Here is a 20,901-nt window from a genome sequence, read left to right as displayed (position 1 = left end):
AAAATGTGTATGCATGCTTTATGTGCAATGAGTATCTTGGCAAGGGCACACAGGAAACTCATAATAGCAGCTGCCATTGGGCAAGTACGCTTGGAGAACAGGGGAGTGAGAGTCTGACTTTTTACTCTTCCTGGGTGCATGTACTGCCAGCCCAGAACAACCCATCGGATATAAACTATCCAATAAAATTTAATTAAAAATAAAGCTCCCCAGTTAATTCGGAGGATCAGTCAAGTTTGGGAACCACTTAACTAGATGAGCATAAAGTGAGGTTTTCCACTGGACTCACCTGTCTTGCTTATTGAACATATAGGTTCCTGGGTCCCACCCTAGATCTCCTGAGTCAGATGGGGAAGTTGGGAACCTGCAACGTAACTATTTCCTCAGATTTTGGTATATACCATAGTTTGCGATGGCAGGCGTTCCTCCCTTACCTTGGCCTGTGGGCTAATGCCATAGCTGGTGAAGGCATATTGCCACTGGGGCAGGCCCAGGTGGGTGATGAGCAGGCGGTAATAGGCAGTAAAGGTGTCTGTGAGAAAATGCCAGTATAACGCTCTGTCCAAGAACCAGATCTCAGTATCTTCTGCTAACGCTGAAATGGAAGACAAAAGGGAAAAAAAAGGAATAGCTTAACAGTTTTTTCTTTTTAACTATAAAAGGTTATACTCGTGGTTTAGGAAAAAAATCCCAGCAGACAGAATGTAAAATATAAAGTAAAAGTTCCCCTTCTGCCCCACTTCTAACCCTCCAGTCTCATTTTCTAGCAGCCACTTTTCCTTTGATACTCTTACAAATTTTTGATAGATCAGTTGATTGCTGTATCCGTTGGTCTCTGACCACCTGGAAGTATATTCAGGCTATCTAGAAAGCTGCTCCTTTTCTGTGTGGAATCAGCGCTCCCCTCCCTCAGTGGGTGTGCACACTGTGATCTCAGCTTTCCTGACAGAAAACCACTGAATGGCTTGGGTTTTCTTTGAAGAACTCTCTATCAGTGCCATGAAAAACCAAAAGTGCCATGAAAAACTACCACAAAGGAGACTAGCTGAATTCACTCCTGGGAGTCTTGCCTATGCTGTGGTGTGATGTCCTGCCTCGCAGCTTCTGACTTTCCATTCTTACTACTTCAAGCCTGTCCTACTTCATCTGCTGTCTAGATAGCTGTAACATCTCCTTAAGTGGCCTCCATTATCCACCCAGTCTCTTTCTTTGACAAAACTGCTAGTGGTCATGATCCCTGCCATTCTACTCAACAACCTTCATTGACTCCCCACTGTCTTCCACATTATGTACAAACTCCTTTGGCTTGGTTTTCAAAGCTCTGCATGAGAGAGAGCAATTGGCCTTCTGGCTTAATCTCCTCCTCATCCCCAACATGAACCATGTGGCCCACTGAATTGGAAGTGTCATTCCCCAAAACTCAGATGTACTTTCTCATGGCTTGGCTTTTGCCCATTTGTCCCTTGGCTTGGATTCCTCTTTGTCTCTTTTACTCCACCAAATTGTCCTCCCCACCCTGTATCTAATTCCCGCCCCTCAGTTCAAGATGCAGCTCCAAGACTATTTTGCAACAATTCCTCCAGCTGGATGATTTCTCCTTCCCCCAGAGGTAAATCCCAATGTCTGTATCCTCTCACCCCTACCAGACAGCTAGCTGAAGAGGGCTTAACATTGTCCAGCTATGTAGTCTCACAGTCCCTAGGCTAGGTTCTGAAGGACTGTTAGGGGCTAGGTGGCAGCTGCTACTTGAGGGAAGAGGGGCTTTTAATTTCCCATCTGGGGTCTTGAGGTCTAGTAATTCAGGTTTTTGTTGCTGTTAATTGGCCTACATATAGAGGTATAAAATGAAAGATAAAAGATAATGCGCTTTCTGGATGCTTATCTAGTACATGAACTTGCTGTCGGAGTTTATAAACAAAACGTCTATTTCTTTTAGTTTATACTCCCATATTACCCTAATCCCATCTACTATTTTGCAATGACTCACAAATGAAGGAGGGTAAAAAACTAGTAATTAGCCCAGAGGGAGATGCTCAGAGAGAACCAAAGGCATTTCTGGGTTTGGGACACACAAGAAACCTGGGAGCATCTCAACAGGCCAAGGAGGTATGTGTCTCCTAAGCCATGGCTGACAAGCAAGATCAGACAAGACCCTAGTCAAACTACAGGACCATGCTTGTAAACAATTCTTACCTGGTTTCCCACTTTTGTAGACAAGGCAAACTTTCCCATTCCCATTGCATGAATCCAGCTCAAATATCACACTGCGAGAGTCAAAGTGAGGCTTCTCTGGCTGATCATCACTGGCTGCAAACCCAGAAGTTAATGGTAATGTTCAAACAAACTCAACTCAAACACATACTTACATATCCAACTTTGCTAGGTTGAAAAAACAGAAGGAAAAAGCCTTATCTCAGATATATACTTAAGTAGTATTTTCAAATAAACTCTGTATTTGAATTAAAGCCCTGAACTAATTCACGGACTAGGCCTTCTGTCTGGGTTTCCCTATCAGCAACAGACAGTGTCAGGGAATCTGGGAAAAGGAGTCATGAGGAAAGCAAACTGAACTTCTTGGGAGTGGGACCACAGAGCAATCTGAATGGCCTGATGTTGACATAACTTCATTTCCGTTCCTGAGATTGTTTATTCTATAAAAGTGGGATAGCAAACACATTATCTGATTCTTGCTTTCTGTGCAATACCATGGAGAAGCCCTTTAAGTCATGTGGCATAACTCTAATTTATTCTTTTTAAATGACTGTTTCATAGTCTGTGGGAGTGAAGTACCCTCATTTATTCCAGCATTCCTCTATTGATAGGCATTTGCCTACCATTACTTGTGAATGCTACAATAATCTTCTCTGTATATGCCCTTATATTCTGATGTTTTCATTATATGGGACAGATATCCTGCAATAGAATAGATGTTGCCAGATTGCTTTTCAAAAAGACCTTTTTTAAGATCCAGGAGAAATCCTTTGTTTTTGAAAGACATTTTCAATGGGTATAGAATTCTAGGTTGATTTTTTTTTTTTTTTTTTTTTTTTTTGAGACAGGGTCTCCACTCTGTCACTTGGGCTGGAGTGCAGTGGCATGTGAACATGGTTCATTATAGCCTCAACCTCCTGGGTTCAAGCAATCCTTCTACCTCAAACTCCCAAGTAGCTGGGGACCACAGGTATGGTCACCACACCCAGGTATTGTTTAAATTTTTTTGTAGAGATGGAGTTTTGCTGTGTTGCCTAGGCTGATCTCAAACTCCTGGGCTCTAGTGATCCTCTGGCCTCAGCCCCCTAAAGTGCTGGGATTACAGGCAGGAACCACTGCACTAGCCTATTTTTTCCTTTGAGTATTTTATCTCACTTGAATTGCTTTTAAGGAGAATTATGCTGTTATCCTTATCTACGTTCCTTTTTACGTAATTCGTCCTTTCCCTTTGGCTGCATTTATGATTTTCTCTTTATCTTTGATTTTGAGCTATCTGATTACGGTGCTTCTCAGTATTATTTGTGTTTCTTGTTCCTGGTTTATTAAACTTATTGGATACGTGGGTTTATAGTTACCATGAAATTGGTAAACTTTTGAGCCATTATTTCTTCAAATATTTTCTGGCCCCTGACCTCTCCTCTCAAATACTTCAATTACACATATATTATACCACATGTTGTCCTTCAGGTCACTGATGCTCTTTTCATTATAAATGATTTTTTTTTCTGTGTAACTTTAGATAGCTTCTATTATGTCTTTAAGTTCTTTAGTCTTTTCTTCTGCAATGTCTTAGACACTAATAATCCAATCCACTGCATTTTTCCTCTCAGAAACTAGTTTGCATCTCTAAAAGTTAAATTTGGGATGGAGATATAATATATAAATATATCTCCATCCCAAATTTAACATACATATATATAACATATATAATTTGGGGATCATATATATTTTCTATATATACACATACGAACACATATACATATACACACACACACACAACACTTCCATGTCTGTACTTATTTTTTTTTTGATACACAGAATATAGTTATAGAAACTATTATTATGTATGCATTGCTGAGTGCTGGATATTTTTATATTTCTGTAAATATTCTTGAGCTTTGTTCTTTGACAGTTAAGTTACTTGGAAACAGATACTTTAGGCCCTCCTCTTAAGATCTGTCAGGCAGGACTAGGGCAGTATTTACTTAGAGCTAATTATTCTCCATTGCTGTGGCACCATCCTTTTGAGTACTCTATCTACTGCTGTCCAAATCATGAGGTGTTTTAGCCTGTCTGACAGAAACAGGCACTGTTCCTGGTCCTATGTGACTACTGGGCATTGTTTCTTCTAATCACCATGAGTGGCTTTGTCCCCTGGTCTTGGACAGTTTGACATGCATGTGCTTATCAATTCTTCTCCAAATATTTGAGGGGGACACCCACTGCAGGACTCTGGGGTTTGCCCTTTATGCGGCATTTGCCTATCTGTTACTCAGTCCTGTGAACTCTAGCTGTCTTGATTGATCCGGACTCTCGGCTCTGTCTTCTCAACTCAGGGAGTGCTATGGGTCCACCTGGGTCTCCCTCTTTATGCTGTGGACTGGAATCTCTCTCTGGGGAAATTGTAGGGTTCACCTTGTTTGTTTCCCATTTCTCAGGGCTCACTGTCCTTTGTTGCCTGATGGCCAGTGCTTGAAAATCACTGTTTTATATATTTTGTCTGTGCTCTTTGTCACTGTTGCTCCAGGTGGGTAGATAAATCTGTTCTGTTACTCCATCTTGGATGAAATAAAAAGTCCAGTTGACATGTTCCCACATGTATGTTTTAGCAGCCCTGCCTGGTGCTGACTGAACTCTGCCCTCAGGTGAAAAGTTGTAAGAACAGAAGACTCAATGTGGCTCCCTTTTGCCAACTGCAGACAGCACTCCAGCTTCTGCCTGCTTCTGACTACTCTCCAGTCCTTTAAGGTACATGTTTTTAAACTTCTTCCAGAGTGTAGAGTATTATCTGCAGCAGCCTTGATTTGGTAAGAGATTCTGCCTTATTATAAACACAATGTCAATATTTGATTTTTTTTTTCAGATCTGCAATCACTGCTTTCAGTCCCCCTCTGAAATTTTAGTTTCGTTTTACCTCCATGGGCATATAAGCATGTCATTTTGTGCTCTGTATCTAATAACATGACTCTTAGCAGTACCAATGAATCTTTTTCTTTCTTTTCTTTTTTTTTTTTTTTTTTTTAGACAGCATCTCACTCTGTCACCAGGCTGGAGTACAGTGGCACGATATTGGCTCACTATAATGTCCACTTTGCAGGTTCAAGTGATTCTCCTGCCTCAGCCTCCTGAGTAGCTGGGATTACAGGTGTGTGCCACCATGCCCAGCTAATTTTTGTATTTTTAGTAGAGACAGGGTTTCACCATGTTGACCAAGATGGTCTCCATCTCCTGACCTCATGATCTGTCTGCCTCAGCCTCTCAAAGTGCTGGGATAACAGGTGTGAGCCACCACACCTGGCCCTCTTTTTTTCTCCTTAATTAACATTTTCTTAAAGTTTCATTTTTAATTGACAAATAATAATTGTATATATTGATGAAATACAACGTGCTATTTTAACACGTGTATGCATTGTGGAAAGATCAAATCGGGCTTATTAGCACATCCACCACTAGTATTTATCATTTCTTCGTGGTGAAAACATTTAAAATCTTTTAGCTATTTTGAAATATGCAATATTAGCTATAGTCATGATGCTGTTCAACAGATCACCGGAACTTACTCCTCCTGTCTCACTGAAACTGTGCCTGTTGACCAACGTTTCCCTTTTTGCTGTCCAGCCTCCCCACCCAAGCCTCTGGTAACCACTGCTGATCTGTTCCCTGTTATCTGTGCTGGTTCTCATTCATGGGGTTGTGTGTCTTCATGTGCTGAGTTATTTTTTAGTAGAAATTAGTTTCTGAAAAATTATTTATAAAAACAAATTGGGGTCTGGCATAATGTTATCTCATTCCAGAGTGAACTTTTCTTTTTATACAAAAGCCCTGAGATATAATTCACCTACCATACCATTTCACTCATTTAAAACATATTAATTCTATGGTTTTTAATATATTTGTAGAGTTGTGCAGTCATTACAATTTTAGAGCATTTCTTTAGAGTCAATTTTTATTTCTGCCAGGCCTATTGGGAGATTAGTAATCTGGGATCAATTTACCCTAATTTTGGGATTTAACGCATTTTCCAGGATACACTGAGCTTCACTCCACATGAAGAATGGTTACTTTTCATTCACCCTGTCTCCTAGGGTACAGCTTTTCACAGTGCCAACCCAGAGGGTAGATGATTTTATAATGTCACCTTCTGTAGGCTCTGGACTCCATTTTACTCCCTGTCTCACAAATCAGTCAAATTTTAAGCTTTTCAGCAGCCTCACTGCATCTTTTGAAAAGGACAATGTACCCTAGGCAAAAGCAATGTCACATGTTGAGCCTCTTCCCTGGATTTGTGTCTCCTTCTGAATGTTGATGTGGTATTACATCTCATTGTCTTGTTAGCTCTTTAATACTTTTAGGAAGATGATTTTTTAGTTCTGTGCTGCTTTTCAGCTGTCCTCAGCAGGAAGGCTGCTCTGAATTACCTAGCTTCCATTACCAGAAGAGGAAGTCTTTTCATGAATCTGATAGTCTTTGTCTTTGAAAAGGGAGATTCAAGCTTATTACATCCAATCTATCTTTTTGTTTTACAGAGATAGGGTCTATGTTTCCCAGGCTAGAAACAATTATTTAGAAACAATATGCCATTATTTCCCTAACCAAGTGTGATGTACAGAATTCTAAGATGGCTCCCAACATTTCTGCCCCCTGGTGTACATACCTTACACCCCTCCTCTTGAGTGTGATTAGAACCTGTGAATATGATGGGTAGTCATAACCTTGGTTGTTACATGAAATAACTCTGTTGTAGTACACTGGAGAGAAATTTGTCTTCTGACTTAGACATAAGCTGCTACATTGTAAAAGGGTCATGTGGCCAGAATCTGAGGGCAGCTAAAGGTAGTGAGAGTAACCCTGGCCAAAACCCAGGAGTAAAACAGGGACTTACTTCTACACCTGTAAGAAATGGAGAACAGCCAACCACAATAAGCTTGGAATAAGTAAGATCGCAATCCCAGCAGATACCTTGATTTTGGCCTTTTCATTTTGTCTTGTCTTTTTGCCATTCTCCACTGTGATCCCTGGAACACCCTCTGTATTAATTTGCTAGGGCTGCTGTAGCAACGTACCACAAACTACGTGGCTTAAATAACATGCAGTTATTGCCTCACAGTTCTGGAGGTCAGAATCTGAGTCTGGTATCTTTATCATTGATTCTATCCTGCTGTGGGGAAGAATCTGTTCCATGTCTCTCCCCCAGCTTCTGGTGGTCTGCTGGTAATAGTTAGCATTCCCTGGCTTGTAAAAGGATCACCCCAACCTTTACCTTCCTCTTCAAATGGTATTATTCCTGTGTGCACCTGAGTCCACATTTCCTCCTTTTAGAAGGGCGCCACACATACTGGATTAGGAGCTCACCCTACTCTAGTGTAACTACTCATCTTAAGTAATTAAATCTGCAGTGACCTTACTTCTAAATAAGGTCGCATTCTCAGGTACTTTGGGTTATGACTTCAACATAATTTATTTTTGGAGGGTGATACAATTTAACCTGTAACACTCTTACATCTGGTCTCTCTACTCACCTTTTAGGTTTAACTGAGACAGTATAATACTTTGTAGAATATTTCTTGTACTATGTTCCAAGAGTTTTTATGTAAAAATTATACAACACAGTCCATGATATTAAGATTTACTTTTAAACACAAACACATATACCTACTCTTTCTCATGGAAGGTGCATTGATTCTACATTTCCTTTTCATCTTCATGTATATACATCTTGAAATATCCATTTAGTTTCATTTGTTTTTTGGCTATTTACGTTTTTTTAACATCCTTCTTATGACCTGAGAGATGTATTTGGATTGTGTATACAGGACTCTTGACTTTTACTTATTTTCTCTCAGAAACCTGTATGTGCTTTTTGACTATCTTCTATTTCCACTGTTGTAGATGGGACATTTAATGTCAGTCTGCTTATTATTCCCTCACAAGTAATTTGTTATCTTTGCCTAGAAGCTTGTCATTTTCTCCACATCAGGATATGCATAGGTGTCTGTGTTTTCTCACCTGTACAGCTTGGGTTAGGTAAGCCTTTTCCATCTGCAGAGAGGTTTCTTTTATTAGTATGTATTTACTGCCTTTCTATCTATTCCTTTTCTCTTTTTAGAGCACCTATAATTCTAATGGAAAGTGTCTTGAATCTATTTTCCACTTCTCTAAATTCCTAACTTTTCCCTCATAATCTCCCTCTTCTAAATTTATTCATCTATGCTTTAAGATATATATTGCACTTGATTTTTCAGGCTAACTTGGGTCTCAATAAAATATGTATATACTCTTTTTCATGTAGTCAATTGTTTGAGAATCTTTGATTTTACCCATAGAAAGTCTTTATGTTGTCTTACATCTCCTTAAGTATTCTTGTTCTTATTTAGATTTTTATCTGTGTCCTCTAGCAGTTTTATTTCTCTGGGTATGTATTTTTTTAAAAACGGTGATGGAATATCACCATTTAGCCCAGACTAGAGTGTGGTAGCTATTCACAGATGTGATCACAGCATGGTACAGCCTCAAACTTGTGGGCTCAAGTGATCAGTGGCACTTCACAGATGTGATGATCGTGCACTACAGCCTCAATATCCTGGGCTCCAGTGATCCTCTTGCCTCAGCCTCCCAAGTAGCTAGGAATACAGGCTCATGCCACTGCACCCGGCTGATTGTGTATTTTTTCCTGATCATCATCTCTCTGACTGCTGAGTTCCCTGAGAAAAGTCACTGTTTTTCCATTTAGGTTTAATGAGACTTAGGTATACTTGTTGCATTATCTTAAAAGGCATGAATCTAGCAGGTGTCGGAAGGCCAAGTGGTTTTTATCCCCATTTGTATGTGGAACAATGTGATCCCATGAAGCCTCTCTGTTATCTACTCTACCTCTTTTCTTCCAGCCTCAAAAACAAGGAAGACTTAGTCTACCTGTTTAACTACTTCTTTGCCTTTTAGAGAAGCCCACCACACACATGTAAAGACAGTGAGACCTTTTTCCTACCCCTGGGGATTCCATAAATCTTTGAGTGACAGGCTCTTCCCAGAACCCGTCGCTGTCCAGCCTCTGCCCCCGAACTCCGCTGGGACTATTCTTTAATGATCATCCAATTTGAGGAGAAAGCCTTACATTAGTTTTCTCTGCCAGAGCTTAGTGAACCCCAGGGTCTTTGGATTGGAGACACTAGTTGCCTATTCATTATTTGTTCTTCCTTTCTTTCTTAATGAAAGCCCAGTTCTGTTCAAGGAGGCCATATTGCACAACTAAAAGTACTCACCTTCTCAGACCCATGGCAACATGGGTTGCCATTTGACTGTTCCAATAGCTATTAGGCAGTGCTGCTGAGAAAGCTATTGTGTTCTTTATCAAAAGGGAGAGATTCTGCAAACAGCTAGGTATACTGCCCTTTGCCTTTTACTCTTCTTGTTTCCCGACAGGAATAGCCCACATTCCTCAACCACAAGGATGAAAACCACATCCACAGGCTGGTGCAGCACAATGCCAGAGGGAGACTTTATCATTGACTTTCTCCAGCAGCTACATCAACCTAGTTCCAGATGTCTTGTTATGAGAAAAATAAATTACTATTTAAACACTGTAACTACATCTGTTTCATGTGACCAAACAGAACTCTGACTAAGTCCTCACTGATACCCAGCTGCTCCTAGGTTTTAGCAGCCACTTGACTTATGAGCCATTTCACTCAGAAGTGGCAAAGAGCCGGGAGGTAAGAATGGAGGGGAAAGGAGTTATAGATGGCTGTGTTCACTGAATCCTCTTCATACTGAAATGCTGAGTGAAGTTTAATCTTTAACATTCATTCATGCACCAAGATTCATTAAGTGCCTACTGTGTGCCAGGCACTGAACTGGATGCTGGAAATAAAACAAAGATGCCAACCCTGGTATCTTCTTCCTACCTTCATGTGTATCGTCCTCCAGGTCTGCCAGAGTGGGTGCATTAGGAAGTGAAAACATGGAAGACTGGGTGAGCTGAGTCAGTTTTGAGATGCTGTTAATTGCCATGCTGCCCAGTGGAATGATGTGCTCTAGGGGAACATGCATAAGGAGAATTACATGGAGTAACAGCCAGTTACAATGGTTATGATGAGGTTCTGCTTGAATAACCCAAGCCCAGGTATTGTTTGGCCCCACAGCTGAGGACTCTGATGGAAGGTAGGAAGAAGAGGATCACTCACTGCATATTCCAAAGTACCAAACTTATACAAAAAAAGGAACTGGGGGCTACAGGTGATGAAGAACAACCGCTGTATGTATTAGGGTGGAGTTGAGGAAAATTTTAAAAGGGAATACCAACAAAGAACTGAGAAATCTGGGCTTGGCTTAGGGACATCTGAAGGGTAAAGGATTTTAAAATGTTTTTTCACCCTCTTTCCTTTAGCAAGTATTTTGCATAAATATTTTATGAAGGAGTAACAGCTTTGATTATACAATGGACCCCTTTTATTCTTCTTTTTATAAGCTTTCATGATAAAAAAAAATCCCCCCCTTCTCTTTATTATTTTCCTTTACTCAATGATGAGAATTTGGCAGCCTTCTTGCTTGATTCTAGTCTTCTGTGATGAGGGTCTAGGAAGGCCGCATGTTTTCTTTTTTTTTAGACAGAGTTTCACTCTTGTTACCCAGGCTGGAGTGCAATGGCGCGATCTCGGCTCACCGCAACCTCCGCCTCCTGGGTTCAGGCAATTCTCCTGCCTCAGCCTCCCCAGCACTGGGATTACAGGCACGCGCCACCATGCCCAGCTAATTTTTTGTATTTTTAGTAGAGACGGGGTTTCACCATGTTGACCAGGATGGTCTCGATCTCTTGACCTCGTGATCCACCCGCCTCGGCCTCCCAAAGTGCTGGGATTACAGGCTTGAGCCACCGCGCCTGGCCCGCATGTTTTCTTTATTTGACTGCTGAAGAAAACTGGAATGGTTTAGAGCAATAAAACAACTGGTGTATAGACCACAGAATGTCTAAGAAAAAATGACCACTAAGGCCAGGCGCGGTGGCTCAAGCCTTTAATCCCAGCACTTTGGGAGGCCGAGGCGGGTGGATCACGAGGTCAAGAGATTGAGACCATCCTGGTCAACGTGGTGAAACCCCGTCTCTACTAAAAATACAAAAAATTAGCTGGGCATGGTGGTGCGTGCCTGTAATCCCAGCTACTCAGGAGACTGAGGCAGGAGAATTGCCTGAACCCAGGAGGTGGAGGTTGCGGTGAGCCGAGATCGCGCCATTGCACTCCAGCCTGGGTAACATGAGTGAAACTCTGTCTCAAAAAAAAAAAAAAATAAAAAAAAAAATGACCACTAAACAGGCAAACTTCAGAAGCTGCCTCTGCCACCTTTTCAGTCATTGATTTAGGCTGTTCAGTAAATAAAGGGTATGGTAATGGGGATAAGAAGACTGGGCTTGGGGAGATTAAATGAGATAAGGTATTGCAATAATGAACTGGGACTCATTCATAAAACTTTTATTCTCTGAAGCAGGCTTGTGAAGGGGATAGCCTGTTTCAAGGATGTGGGCAAGGGAGAGTCTGCCAGGTGGTTTAGTCTCTGTCCCTCTGTTTTGCTCCAGACACCAAAAGTCATGGCCATGCTATATAAGAGGGTTCTGATGGTGGTGGCAAGGACGGTTTCTAAGGCGTAGATGGAAACGATTCTAACATAAAAGCTAATGTTCAATATTAACCAGCAGGCTACAAAAGTACCTCTGGCCAGCTGTGCAAGATAGACAGGTAGGCTTTGGAAATCACCCAAACAGGGAACTCAGGTGTGTAGGTAGAAGGCTGAGGCAATGAAGGGGAGACGTCTGCTCTGCAGATTTGCAGTGCAACAGAAGTCACTGCATTTTTAGGGACAGCAGCGGGGAGATGCAGGGTACTTCCCAAGGCCAAAATAGATCTGGTTAGAGTCAGAGATAATAAAGGACTAGAGGGGAAGGGCTGGGGAATCTGTGCCAGGGATGGGCACTGTGGCTAGACAGGGTTTTCTAGCTTATGAAATGTTTTCAGGAGTCTTCACCTAAATGTTCACTGCCTTTCATGCCTACATAGTATCTACAATCTGACATGTACAAACTTGTGAGTTCCCACATCCACACGCAACTGTTTTGTCCTAGACACATTAAAGGATAAAGATGACAGTTTGTGAATTGAGGTTGTTGGTGACTTAGGCTGAGGTGATGTGAAGGAGACTCTGGTTTGAGGTTTAGGTCTGTGCAGACTCTGGTTTGAGGGTTAGGGCCCTGAGGTCTTTATGATGTTAGGAATAAAGAAAGGAGTCTGAAAGAGGTAAGTGGCCCCTGTCATGAACACTAGAGAATGTCACTGCAGCCTACCCTGAGGGTTTGCTCTGAGATGGAGTCCTGGGAGGCTTTAAGTTTGGGGTGGCTAGGAATGTTTAGGTAGTAATTAATGGTTTTCTCTACCCTATTCCTACAGAAAGCCTCTAAATTGAGTTTCCAGTTCCAAACTGCTAGACTGTCATGGGGTTCATGGTGGGTAAAGCAATGATGGCATCTGTTAGTTTTGGGACATAATCACAGCTTCTGGAAATGGCACTTGAGAAGCACCCAAGAAAACCAACCAGATTCAAAGACTCAAAAGTTGAAGGGCCCTCAGAGTTGTCCTATTCAATCTCTGAGCCAGGGAAATGTCCCTCTACAGCAAGGAGGCTGACTCACCATCCAGCTTCACACTCCATGTCATGTGGAAGCCATTGGTCATCAGGTAGAAGTTCTTCACATCTTCAGGCATCACACAGTTATTCTTCTAGAATCACAAAGCAGCTAAGTGTCAGGACAGGGCCGGGAAAGAGGGTACAGGCTATACCTCAAGGCACTGGGGACATGTTTACCATGTTATAGACCCGGAAGACTCTGATAGTTACTTACAAAACTCTAATAGACAGGCACTGGAGGCTTGAAAACTGAGTCACTAGTTTGCCTTTTTTTTTTTTTTTTTTTCAGCAGCTAAAGCAAACCAGGTATCTGCTTTGCCATGATAATGCCTCAATGGGCAGCCACCTGGCAAAGGAGCTCAAAGGGAACAAGCTGAAGAGGAGACAGGGGAACATGGTGAGAGAGGAGGTCCTAGGTAAAGTCTGACAATGTTCAAGCAAAGAAATCACTGCCATACATTTGACCCATGCTCATATATTATTTTCTGAAACAAGTAATTGGACAAATGAGAACATCTTAAAAGTGAAGAGTATATTATTTCCAGAAAAGCTATGCAATGTCTAAGTTCTGACAGCTCTTAGAAAGTAACCATATATACTCAAATATTTATTTCATATGGATAATAAACCATCCAAACTGTTGGTGGAGAGAACAAAGAAGGAGCTTACTGTCCTTCAAGGAGATACCAGGAACAAGCCCTACATTCTAAATAACTCAGTCTTTAGTCTTCCCTAGCCAACTCAAATCCCTGGAGTGTGCAGAAGAATGAGTTATCCAATTCATTTCCTGGGCTCCTAGAGTGACTTCTTGCTCTAGTTACGGAGGCAAAGAAGCAATATGTTAAGAACTATCCAAGTTTATGGCTCACTGGACCCTTCTGAGATGTGTTACTAGCCACTGCTCATGTCAAGACTGCATTAGGTCATCCTGTCAGTCAGTTCTAGGTACCTAATATGTGGGAAAGCATACTGTAGAAGGACAATCTGAGTTCACTTCCCAACTCTGCCACTAGCTGCGTGACCTTGAACATGTCACTCTGTGAATCTAGGCTGAAGAATAAACTCTAAGACTGAATATACAGAACACTGGAGGTACAAGGAGGTGTGAGTTCGACAGGAAGAGAGAAGAGGAGGAAATTATTATTACTCACAGCCATAGCATCTTTAGGAACTATAGATAAACAGAAACCTTCAATCTTGCCAGAGATTTTAAGCAGTGTTTTTAGATTATTAAATGGACAACAGATGTCATTTTAATGAAACAGGCTTTAAATTTCCCTTACCTATGAACTAAAATGTATGCTCTTATCAAATTTTGTGTTTTCTGTGTCCACTATTTAGTTCCCAGTCTCATAGATGTGAAATTTAAGAGACTCTCAGACTCCTTGGACTAATTTATTTGTTTTCCTACTGTTTGGAGTTAGGGACTTGCTCCTAGTCCCTCCTGTGTGGCTACATTATCTGTGCCTTCAGAGGAAAAAATGAACTTGCAAAATGCCTTTCTCCCACCCCTAGAATCCTGGTACAGGAAGCCTACAGTTACCGGTGTTCTGACAAAGTTCTTGCTCCTACCCCAAAAGGCCAGCATCTCTCTGACATTTTGATCACTAGTGCCATCTAGTGGTGAACACAAGGAAACTACTGTCCATCAGCCTTTCTTAATGGGGATTCCATGAGAACCAGACTGAGGGTAAGTGGACTATTGGGCATTGTTCATAGGTAAGTCAGGCTGAATAATTCCAGTAACAGTAATTATAACATTTCTTATGGTATTTATTTCACTCAAGAAAGAAATTTTGGTATTTTATACCATTATTTTTATAATTATTCAAAATTCAAATAGAAAAAAATCTGTGAAATCAAATATTTAATACACATTTCAAATACTAACACACATAAAAATTTTCAAGTAAACAAAATTCATGAAAAACATCAATCCCTCACTGTCATTCTAATTTAAATGGCTAGCAGCCCTGTCTCTGCTGCTCTTTGCTGCAGACCTTTCTGCCTCAAGCATCCTGGGGGCAGCTGCTGGGCCTGCAGTGCTTCAGCCTCTTTCTATTGCATGTAACTCTTCTGAGTGGGGCAAATCCAGGATGAAACATTCACAACCAAAGCTTAAATGACCATATACCCTCATCAGTCCTTTAAGGTTGGAGAGAAAAGTAAAAAAACTCTCCTAATTTTGATATATTTCACCATGTTTTTTTTGTTCTTGCCAGTGACTCAGTTACTGCCATTTTAAAATTTCTCTTCTAACCAATCTGAAGAGTTTGCTTTTCTACAGGGAGCAATCTGCCCACATCACAAAGCTTCTTCCTCCACAGATTCATGCTCAGCCTATATTTTGGGGGGTGTAATAGGAGGGTGGTGAGAAAGAAGATTGGCAGAAAGTGAGTGGACAAGGGTAATATCAGGATTGGAGGGAGGGTTTGAGGAGAAAGCCAGCAAGGGAGGATAACACTGACTAGTGTCTGTAACAACAGCTGACTGCATCAAAATGGTATCTGCAACGTCTATCCAGCCCAGTGGTGCTTCTGTCACATAGTTCCTAATTTTCAATCTTTCTTTTCTTTTCCTGAGACGATCTGCAATGGTTTCTTTAAGCCACTTTAGTAAGAGTCCACCGCAAGCTCTGTTACTACTTCATCGGATGAAGGACCTGAACCGCTTTTATGTTTTGGGAGCTATCAACAAGATTCCAGAAAACCAATACCACTGCCTGGGCCTCAAGGGAAGGGCTAAGGGCTGTCCATTGCCTTCTACTCACCTTTTCTCCTGGACAATCCTGCACCCCACTGTTCCCCACCCCCTTTTAAAGGCCACTTCCCAACTGGGGAGCAGATGCAGGATCAGATCAGCGTAGGGACCAGAAGACAGAAATCAATGTTTCTGTAGGTGCTGGTCCACACTGTGCTGGCTCTCTGGCTGGTCTGCAACCACAGCCAGGTGAAGAGCTGCCCAGGATGTCCATCAAGAAGGAGCATGAGAACACTGCCTGAAACTATGTCAAGGAGCAAAACAGCATCTCCTGAAACTCTTCTCAGGGAGGACATTCCACGAAGTGGAAGGAAAACCTGGATGAACTGTGGAGGGACAGTCTGAGATCCCTAAGAGAATTCCCAAATATATTCTTAAACTCCCACCTTAGGAGAGGTGGAGGGCTTGGTTAACTGAACCCTTTTGTTTTGTTGAGTGGGGTATGAGAGTTTGGGGCCAGAGCTGCATTACTTAAGAGAGACTTTGACCACGTCAGGGTCACCACCTGAGACCTTGGTCATGTCAGGGTCATCACCTGATACGTTGATCACCACCTGCGGGGATCTAACCCTGACTTAACGACTGGATGAATGAATGCACTCACACACACCAGAATACAGTGAATCTGAGTGGGCTAGGGATGGTCATCAGCTGCTTTCAGAGGGTGACTGCAGCTAACCGACCACCACTCGCTGCTGCTTCTCCTCATATTTATTTGGTAGGATTTAATAACAGAGGTTCTAAGTCAACATGCTTGTGGGTAATTAACATGGTTAAAAGAGTGGTTTTATGAATGATAAAAGGTCTTGGTTCCAGGGCCCAGAATAAACGCCATTAATGGATTACCCCTTCAACCTCCTCCTGAGAGGACCATCCAGGACAAAGTTTACATGAGCAAACAAATTAGGGACAAAGGAATGTGGTATAAACAGACTTAATTGGGGAAGCTTTTATTATTCCTAAACTTTTTATCCTATGACTTAAAGCTCTAACGTATGAACTGGCTGCCTTCAGCCCATTCTCTTAAAATCTTTCAGCCTTCCAAAAGGTTTGAGACTATAATCTATAACTTTCCCCAATATTTCCCTAATATTTTGCCAGCCACCCCAAGTGAATCCCAACACTTAAGGGCCAAAAGAAAGGTAGCATACTTTTTCCAAAATCCTTTCTCCACAGAACCATCAGTGTCCCTCTAAAAACATGTGAAGAAAAAAATATATAAATATCAGCCTGTCTAGAGGCACCACAAGTCTCGGTGAAGCTGTGTGTCTGACAGCTCATGCCAGACAACCTTCAGAACAGTAATGCCCTCAGGTTTATATAATCATCAAAATTCTACCACTGGAGGAATTAGTGGGGGAAGGCTTTGCATCTGCAGCTGCTCTGCTTCAGAGATGGTGGTGTGGTAGCCTGAGTCTCAGGAGGGAAATTAAGGACTGCTCGTGAAAAAGAAGTTAGGCAGCCTTGGGAAACTTCCACACTCTTTCTGACTTTTGTGTTTTATCTAATTCGCTTACTCATCTCACATTTATTAAGTATCTATTATGGGATAAACACTGTGTGGAGCACTAGCAACAGAAAGAGAAACGAGGGAAGGGGCAAAGGAGGCTGTGTCAGACATATGGGTTGCTTATTCAAATCCACCTTCCTTTTTCTCCTTGGCAGAACCTTCATTTTGTTTGAGATGGCAATGTGTCCAATTAAACACCTGTTTTCAGAACCGCCTGCAATTAGAACTTGACATTAAAATGTAAACACAAGTCCAAAGGAGAAGGTTTCTAAGAAAATGTTCACTTTCCTGTTGAAAGGTGACAGATGTGCCTGGCAACATCCCCTACCTCCTTTTTGTTCCTTGAGCTTGGAAGTGATAGCTGAGACTGTAGCAGTTATTTTGCCACTGTGATATTGTGAAATATATATTTGGTCTCTGTCACAGTTTTCTGGCATACAATTCCTAAAATCTTTCCAATCTCTAAAGTGATGTCTTTTTGTGTGCTAATGAGTTGACAAATGACTGGCAGCTCCAAGGTGGCTGCAGGATGGGGGATGATCACCAGAAAGACCAAGGCAGGCAGTGGGTTGGAACTTTCAGCCCCACCACCGAACCCTAAGTTGACCATCAACGGCCAATGATTTAATCAACCATGTCTACATAATGAAGCCTTTATAAAAACTCAAAGGACTTGGTTCGAAGAGCTTCTGGACAGCTGAACACACGGAAGTTCCTGGAGGGTGGTGTGCTCTGGGATGGCATGGAGGTTCCACGCTCCTCCCACTACACCTCGCCCTGTGCATCTCTTCATCTGTATCCTTTGTAATAAACCTGTAAATGTTAAGTAAGTGTTCCTCTGAGTTCTGTGAGCCACTCTAGAAAATTAACTGAACCTGAGGAGGGGGTCGTGGGAACCCCAATTTATAGCTGGTGGGTTAGAAGCACAAGTAAAACAACCTGGGACTTGCAATTGGCATTGGAAGTGAGGGGCAATCTTGTGAGACTCAGCCCTTAACCTGTGGGATCTGATGCTATATCCAGGGAGATAGCATTGGAACTGAATTGCAGGATACCCAGCTGGTGTTCACTGCAGAACTGATTGCTTGTTGATGTTTGGGAACTCCCCCTTGCAAAACACATGTTTGATCATGGAAATTTTCTATGTTGATTGTTGTGGGGTAATAGGAGAGGAAAAGCAGTATGTGTTTTTCCTACTCAGAAGCACCATAAAGAAAAAGGACAAAATAATTACAGAGATAAAGGCTTAACATTGTCAGGGCTGATGAACCAACTGCAACTGTCTACCTCAGGACTTGTTACATGAAAAATATTAATTCTTATTTGCTGAAGCTATTGCTAGTTTATTATTATCTTTCCTTGAGCCAAACATATTCCTAATTTATACAGAGACAAATGTTTAACAGATAAGTGTCGCAGAGCTGCAAGGGTCAAAAAGAACTAGGAGGGAAGAGTCTGCAAGGAAGGAAAGAATCAGGAGAGTTGTGCTTCTGAATCCAAGGGAGGAGAACTAGCAGAGAAGGGAGTGGCTAACTGTGAGACACGCAGGCGTGGAACCAAGTGAGATGAGGTAAGTCTTTAGCAATGAAGGGGTCCTAGTGATTTTGACAGAATGGTATCCAAGAACGGTGGTGGCTAAAAAGCGGCTGTGGCAAGACGAACAATAACTGAGAAATGATGGAAGGACAGTAATTTGTCAACTATGTCCACTGGATCCACCCTGCCACCTATTTTTGTAAAAATGTTTCATTTAAACATAGTCACACCATGCATTTCAGTACTTTTGATGGCTGCTTTCACAGCTACAATGGCAGAAACGAGCAGTTGTGACAGAGACTGTAGCACCCACAGAGCATAAACTATCTGGTCCTCTCAAAAAAAACATTTCCCAACCCCTGATGTAGACAGTTTTTCTACACACTTGGTGTGAAAAGGAACAAATGGCTAAACAGCTAGAAGAAGACATACGTTGAAGGTTTTTTTGTTTTTAATTTTAAAGAGATGAGAAGCCCCTAAGGGGAAGCTGCCAGCAGAAAGAAGTGAAGTGCTAGAGAGAAGGATTGACCAGTGGAGAACAGAGAAGCTCAGGCGGAGTAAGAGCATGAGATGAGGGGGTCACTAGTGACATGGTGTCGCAGAATGATTTCTTCTTCTGGAAATGCCTATGATAAATTCATAGTAGGGGCATGTAAGGAACATATCTTCAAGAAGGTTCAGAACCCACTCTGTAGACTGTAGAAAAACTGAACCTGAAAATCATGGGGATATTCTGCCAAGTCATTTGGTTTCTGTGGGCCATGGTTTCACCATCAAGTGAACTGAATTTTAATCTGGGGATTGAAGAGTATATAACCTATCAAGAATTGTAAAGCAATCTGCTACTATGAAATGTCTCTGACATGCTTAATAATAACAGAACTCTCCTGGCACCAGGATGCTATAAGAACTAAGAGGCAGATGTTTTCATGGTGCTTGAAAGATGAAAATCTCAGTGTAGGCATTAGGCCTTACTATGGGCCAACATGACAAAAAGTATGTAGCAGGTACAATGAACATGAATCATACAACTGCAGAGAAGCAGGCAAACTGAAACTGTGTACTGAAGAAGAAAAAATGGTGAAATATATAAAAATGGAAAAAGGTTGTTCACATTTCCCTCCAACCTCAGGTCACTGTAGCAGATATCTAATCATTTAGGTTTCAGTTGTCAACCTTTCCTCCTGGATTTGCAGTACAGAATCACAAAATACTAGATTACAGCTGGATGAGTCCTTCAATAACGCTGATTTCAAACTACTTATTTTATACATGACGAACATGCGCTCCAGAGAAGTTACATGACCTAGCTAAGGGTCCAGAGCTGGCATAAGACTCCTACTCCAGTCTGTTTTTCCCAAATCAAAATGCTTCCATATACTTACTAGTATATTGTATCTCAGTGAGCTTCCCAGAGAACTATATTTGCCCAAAGGGGCAGAGGTCCCCTTTGTGCGGGGCCTTATCTGAATGTATTTATGCAGCTGTGGTCACCAGGTATACCAAATGGAGGCTTGGCTCTAAATGAGGTGTCTCCAAGGAGACAGGTCTCTAGGGTCAGTTCTCTAGAGAAGTAGGAGTTATCAGCCCCTTTGGATGCTCCTGCTTCTCTGGTATAGGCACTTCGGGAAGAAGGCACACAGCAGGGGTGGCATATCAAGCCCACTCCCGTGGCAGCATGCTTTTTAGTAACCTCTTGGGTGAGAAAGTGAGACAAGGAAGTTTTGGAGCAGTCCAACAAAACTTCTACCCTCCATTGCTTAGGAGACAAAAGTAGGTAAGAAAATAGCACATCGGGCATGGCCACATTTGAATGAAAAAATTATGCAAAAACCTGTTTGAAACTTTTTGGGGTTATGAGTCCCTTTCAGAGTCTGATGAAAAAAAAAAAATCTGACATACATTTTAAGGAGTCCATGGACCACTTCCCATTCATAGACTTGTAAGGGATCCCATCGCCTACTCTCCACCCACACATATAACCAAAAATACACCAACTGTGGTTATGTCTAGGTGGTAAAATCCTAGAAGACTTAAAAAAATTTTTTTTAAAATATTTTCAATACTTTTTTGACTTTTGTTTAGCATAATCAGAAAAAAATCATGTTATATAAAAACTAAATCTTAAAACAGACATGCACACCCCAAAGGCTATCTTATTTTCCAAGCATCCCACAGGCCTTTACAAGCCCAGACATGCCAAATTCATCTTG

General features: G+C 41.6%; 1 protein-coding gene across 3 annotated transcripts in view; it reads right to left on the bottom strand.

Moving 5' to 3' along the window:
* TPGS2 (tubulin polyglutamylase complex subunit 2) overlaps window positions 1–20,901 on the bottom strand; it is a 42,979-nt gene that overhangs the window by 12,514 nt on the left and 9,564 nt on the right. For all 3 annotated transcript variants that reach the window (XM_032245429.1, XM_032245431.1, XM_032245430.1), the window contains 4 exons: window positions 12,887–12,974; window positions 10,113–10,241; window positions 2,194–2,307; window positions 435–595 (listed from right to left, as the gene is read on the bottom strand). In XM_032245429.1, coding sequence (XP_032101320.1) covers window positions 435–595; window positions 2,194–2,307; window positions 10,113–10,241; window positions 12,887–12,974 — 492 coding nt within the window. The remainder of the gene's footprint in view (window positions 1–434; window positions 596–2,193; window positions 2,308–10,112; window positions 10,242–12,886; window positions 12,975–20,901) is intronic.

The sequence above is a fragment of the Sapajus apella genome, unplaced genomic scaffold (assembly GCF_009761245.1).
Source record: "Sapajus apella isolate SASKATOON/1434 unplaced genomic scaffold, GSC_monkey_1.0 scaffold57, whole genome shotgun sequence".
Taxonomy (NCBI): domain Eukaryota; kingdom Metazoa; phylum Chordata; class Mammalia; order Primates; family Cebidae; genus Sapajus; species Sapajus apella.
This window is presented reverse-complemented; position numbering and strand designations above follow the sequence as displayed.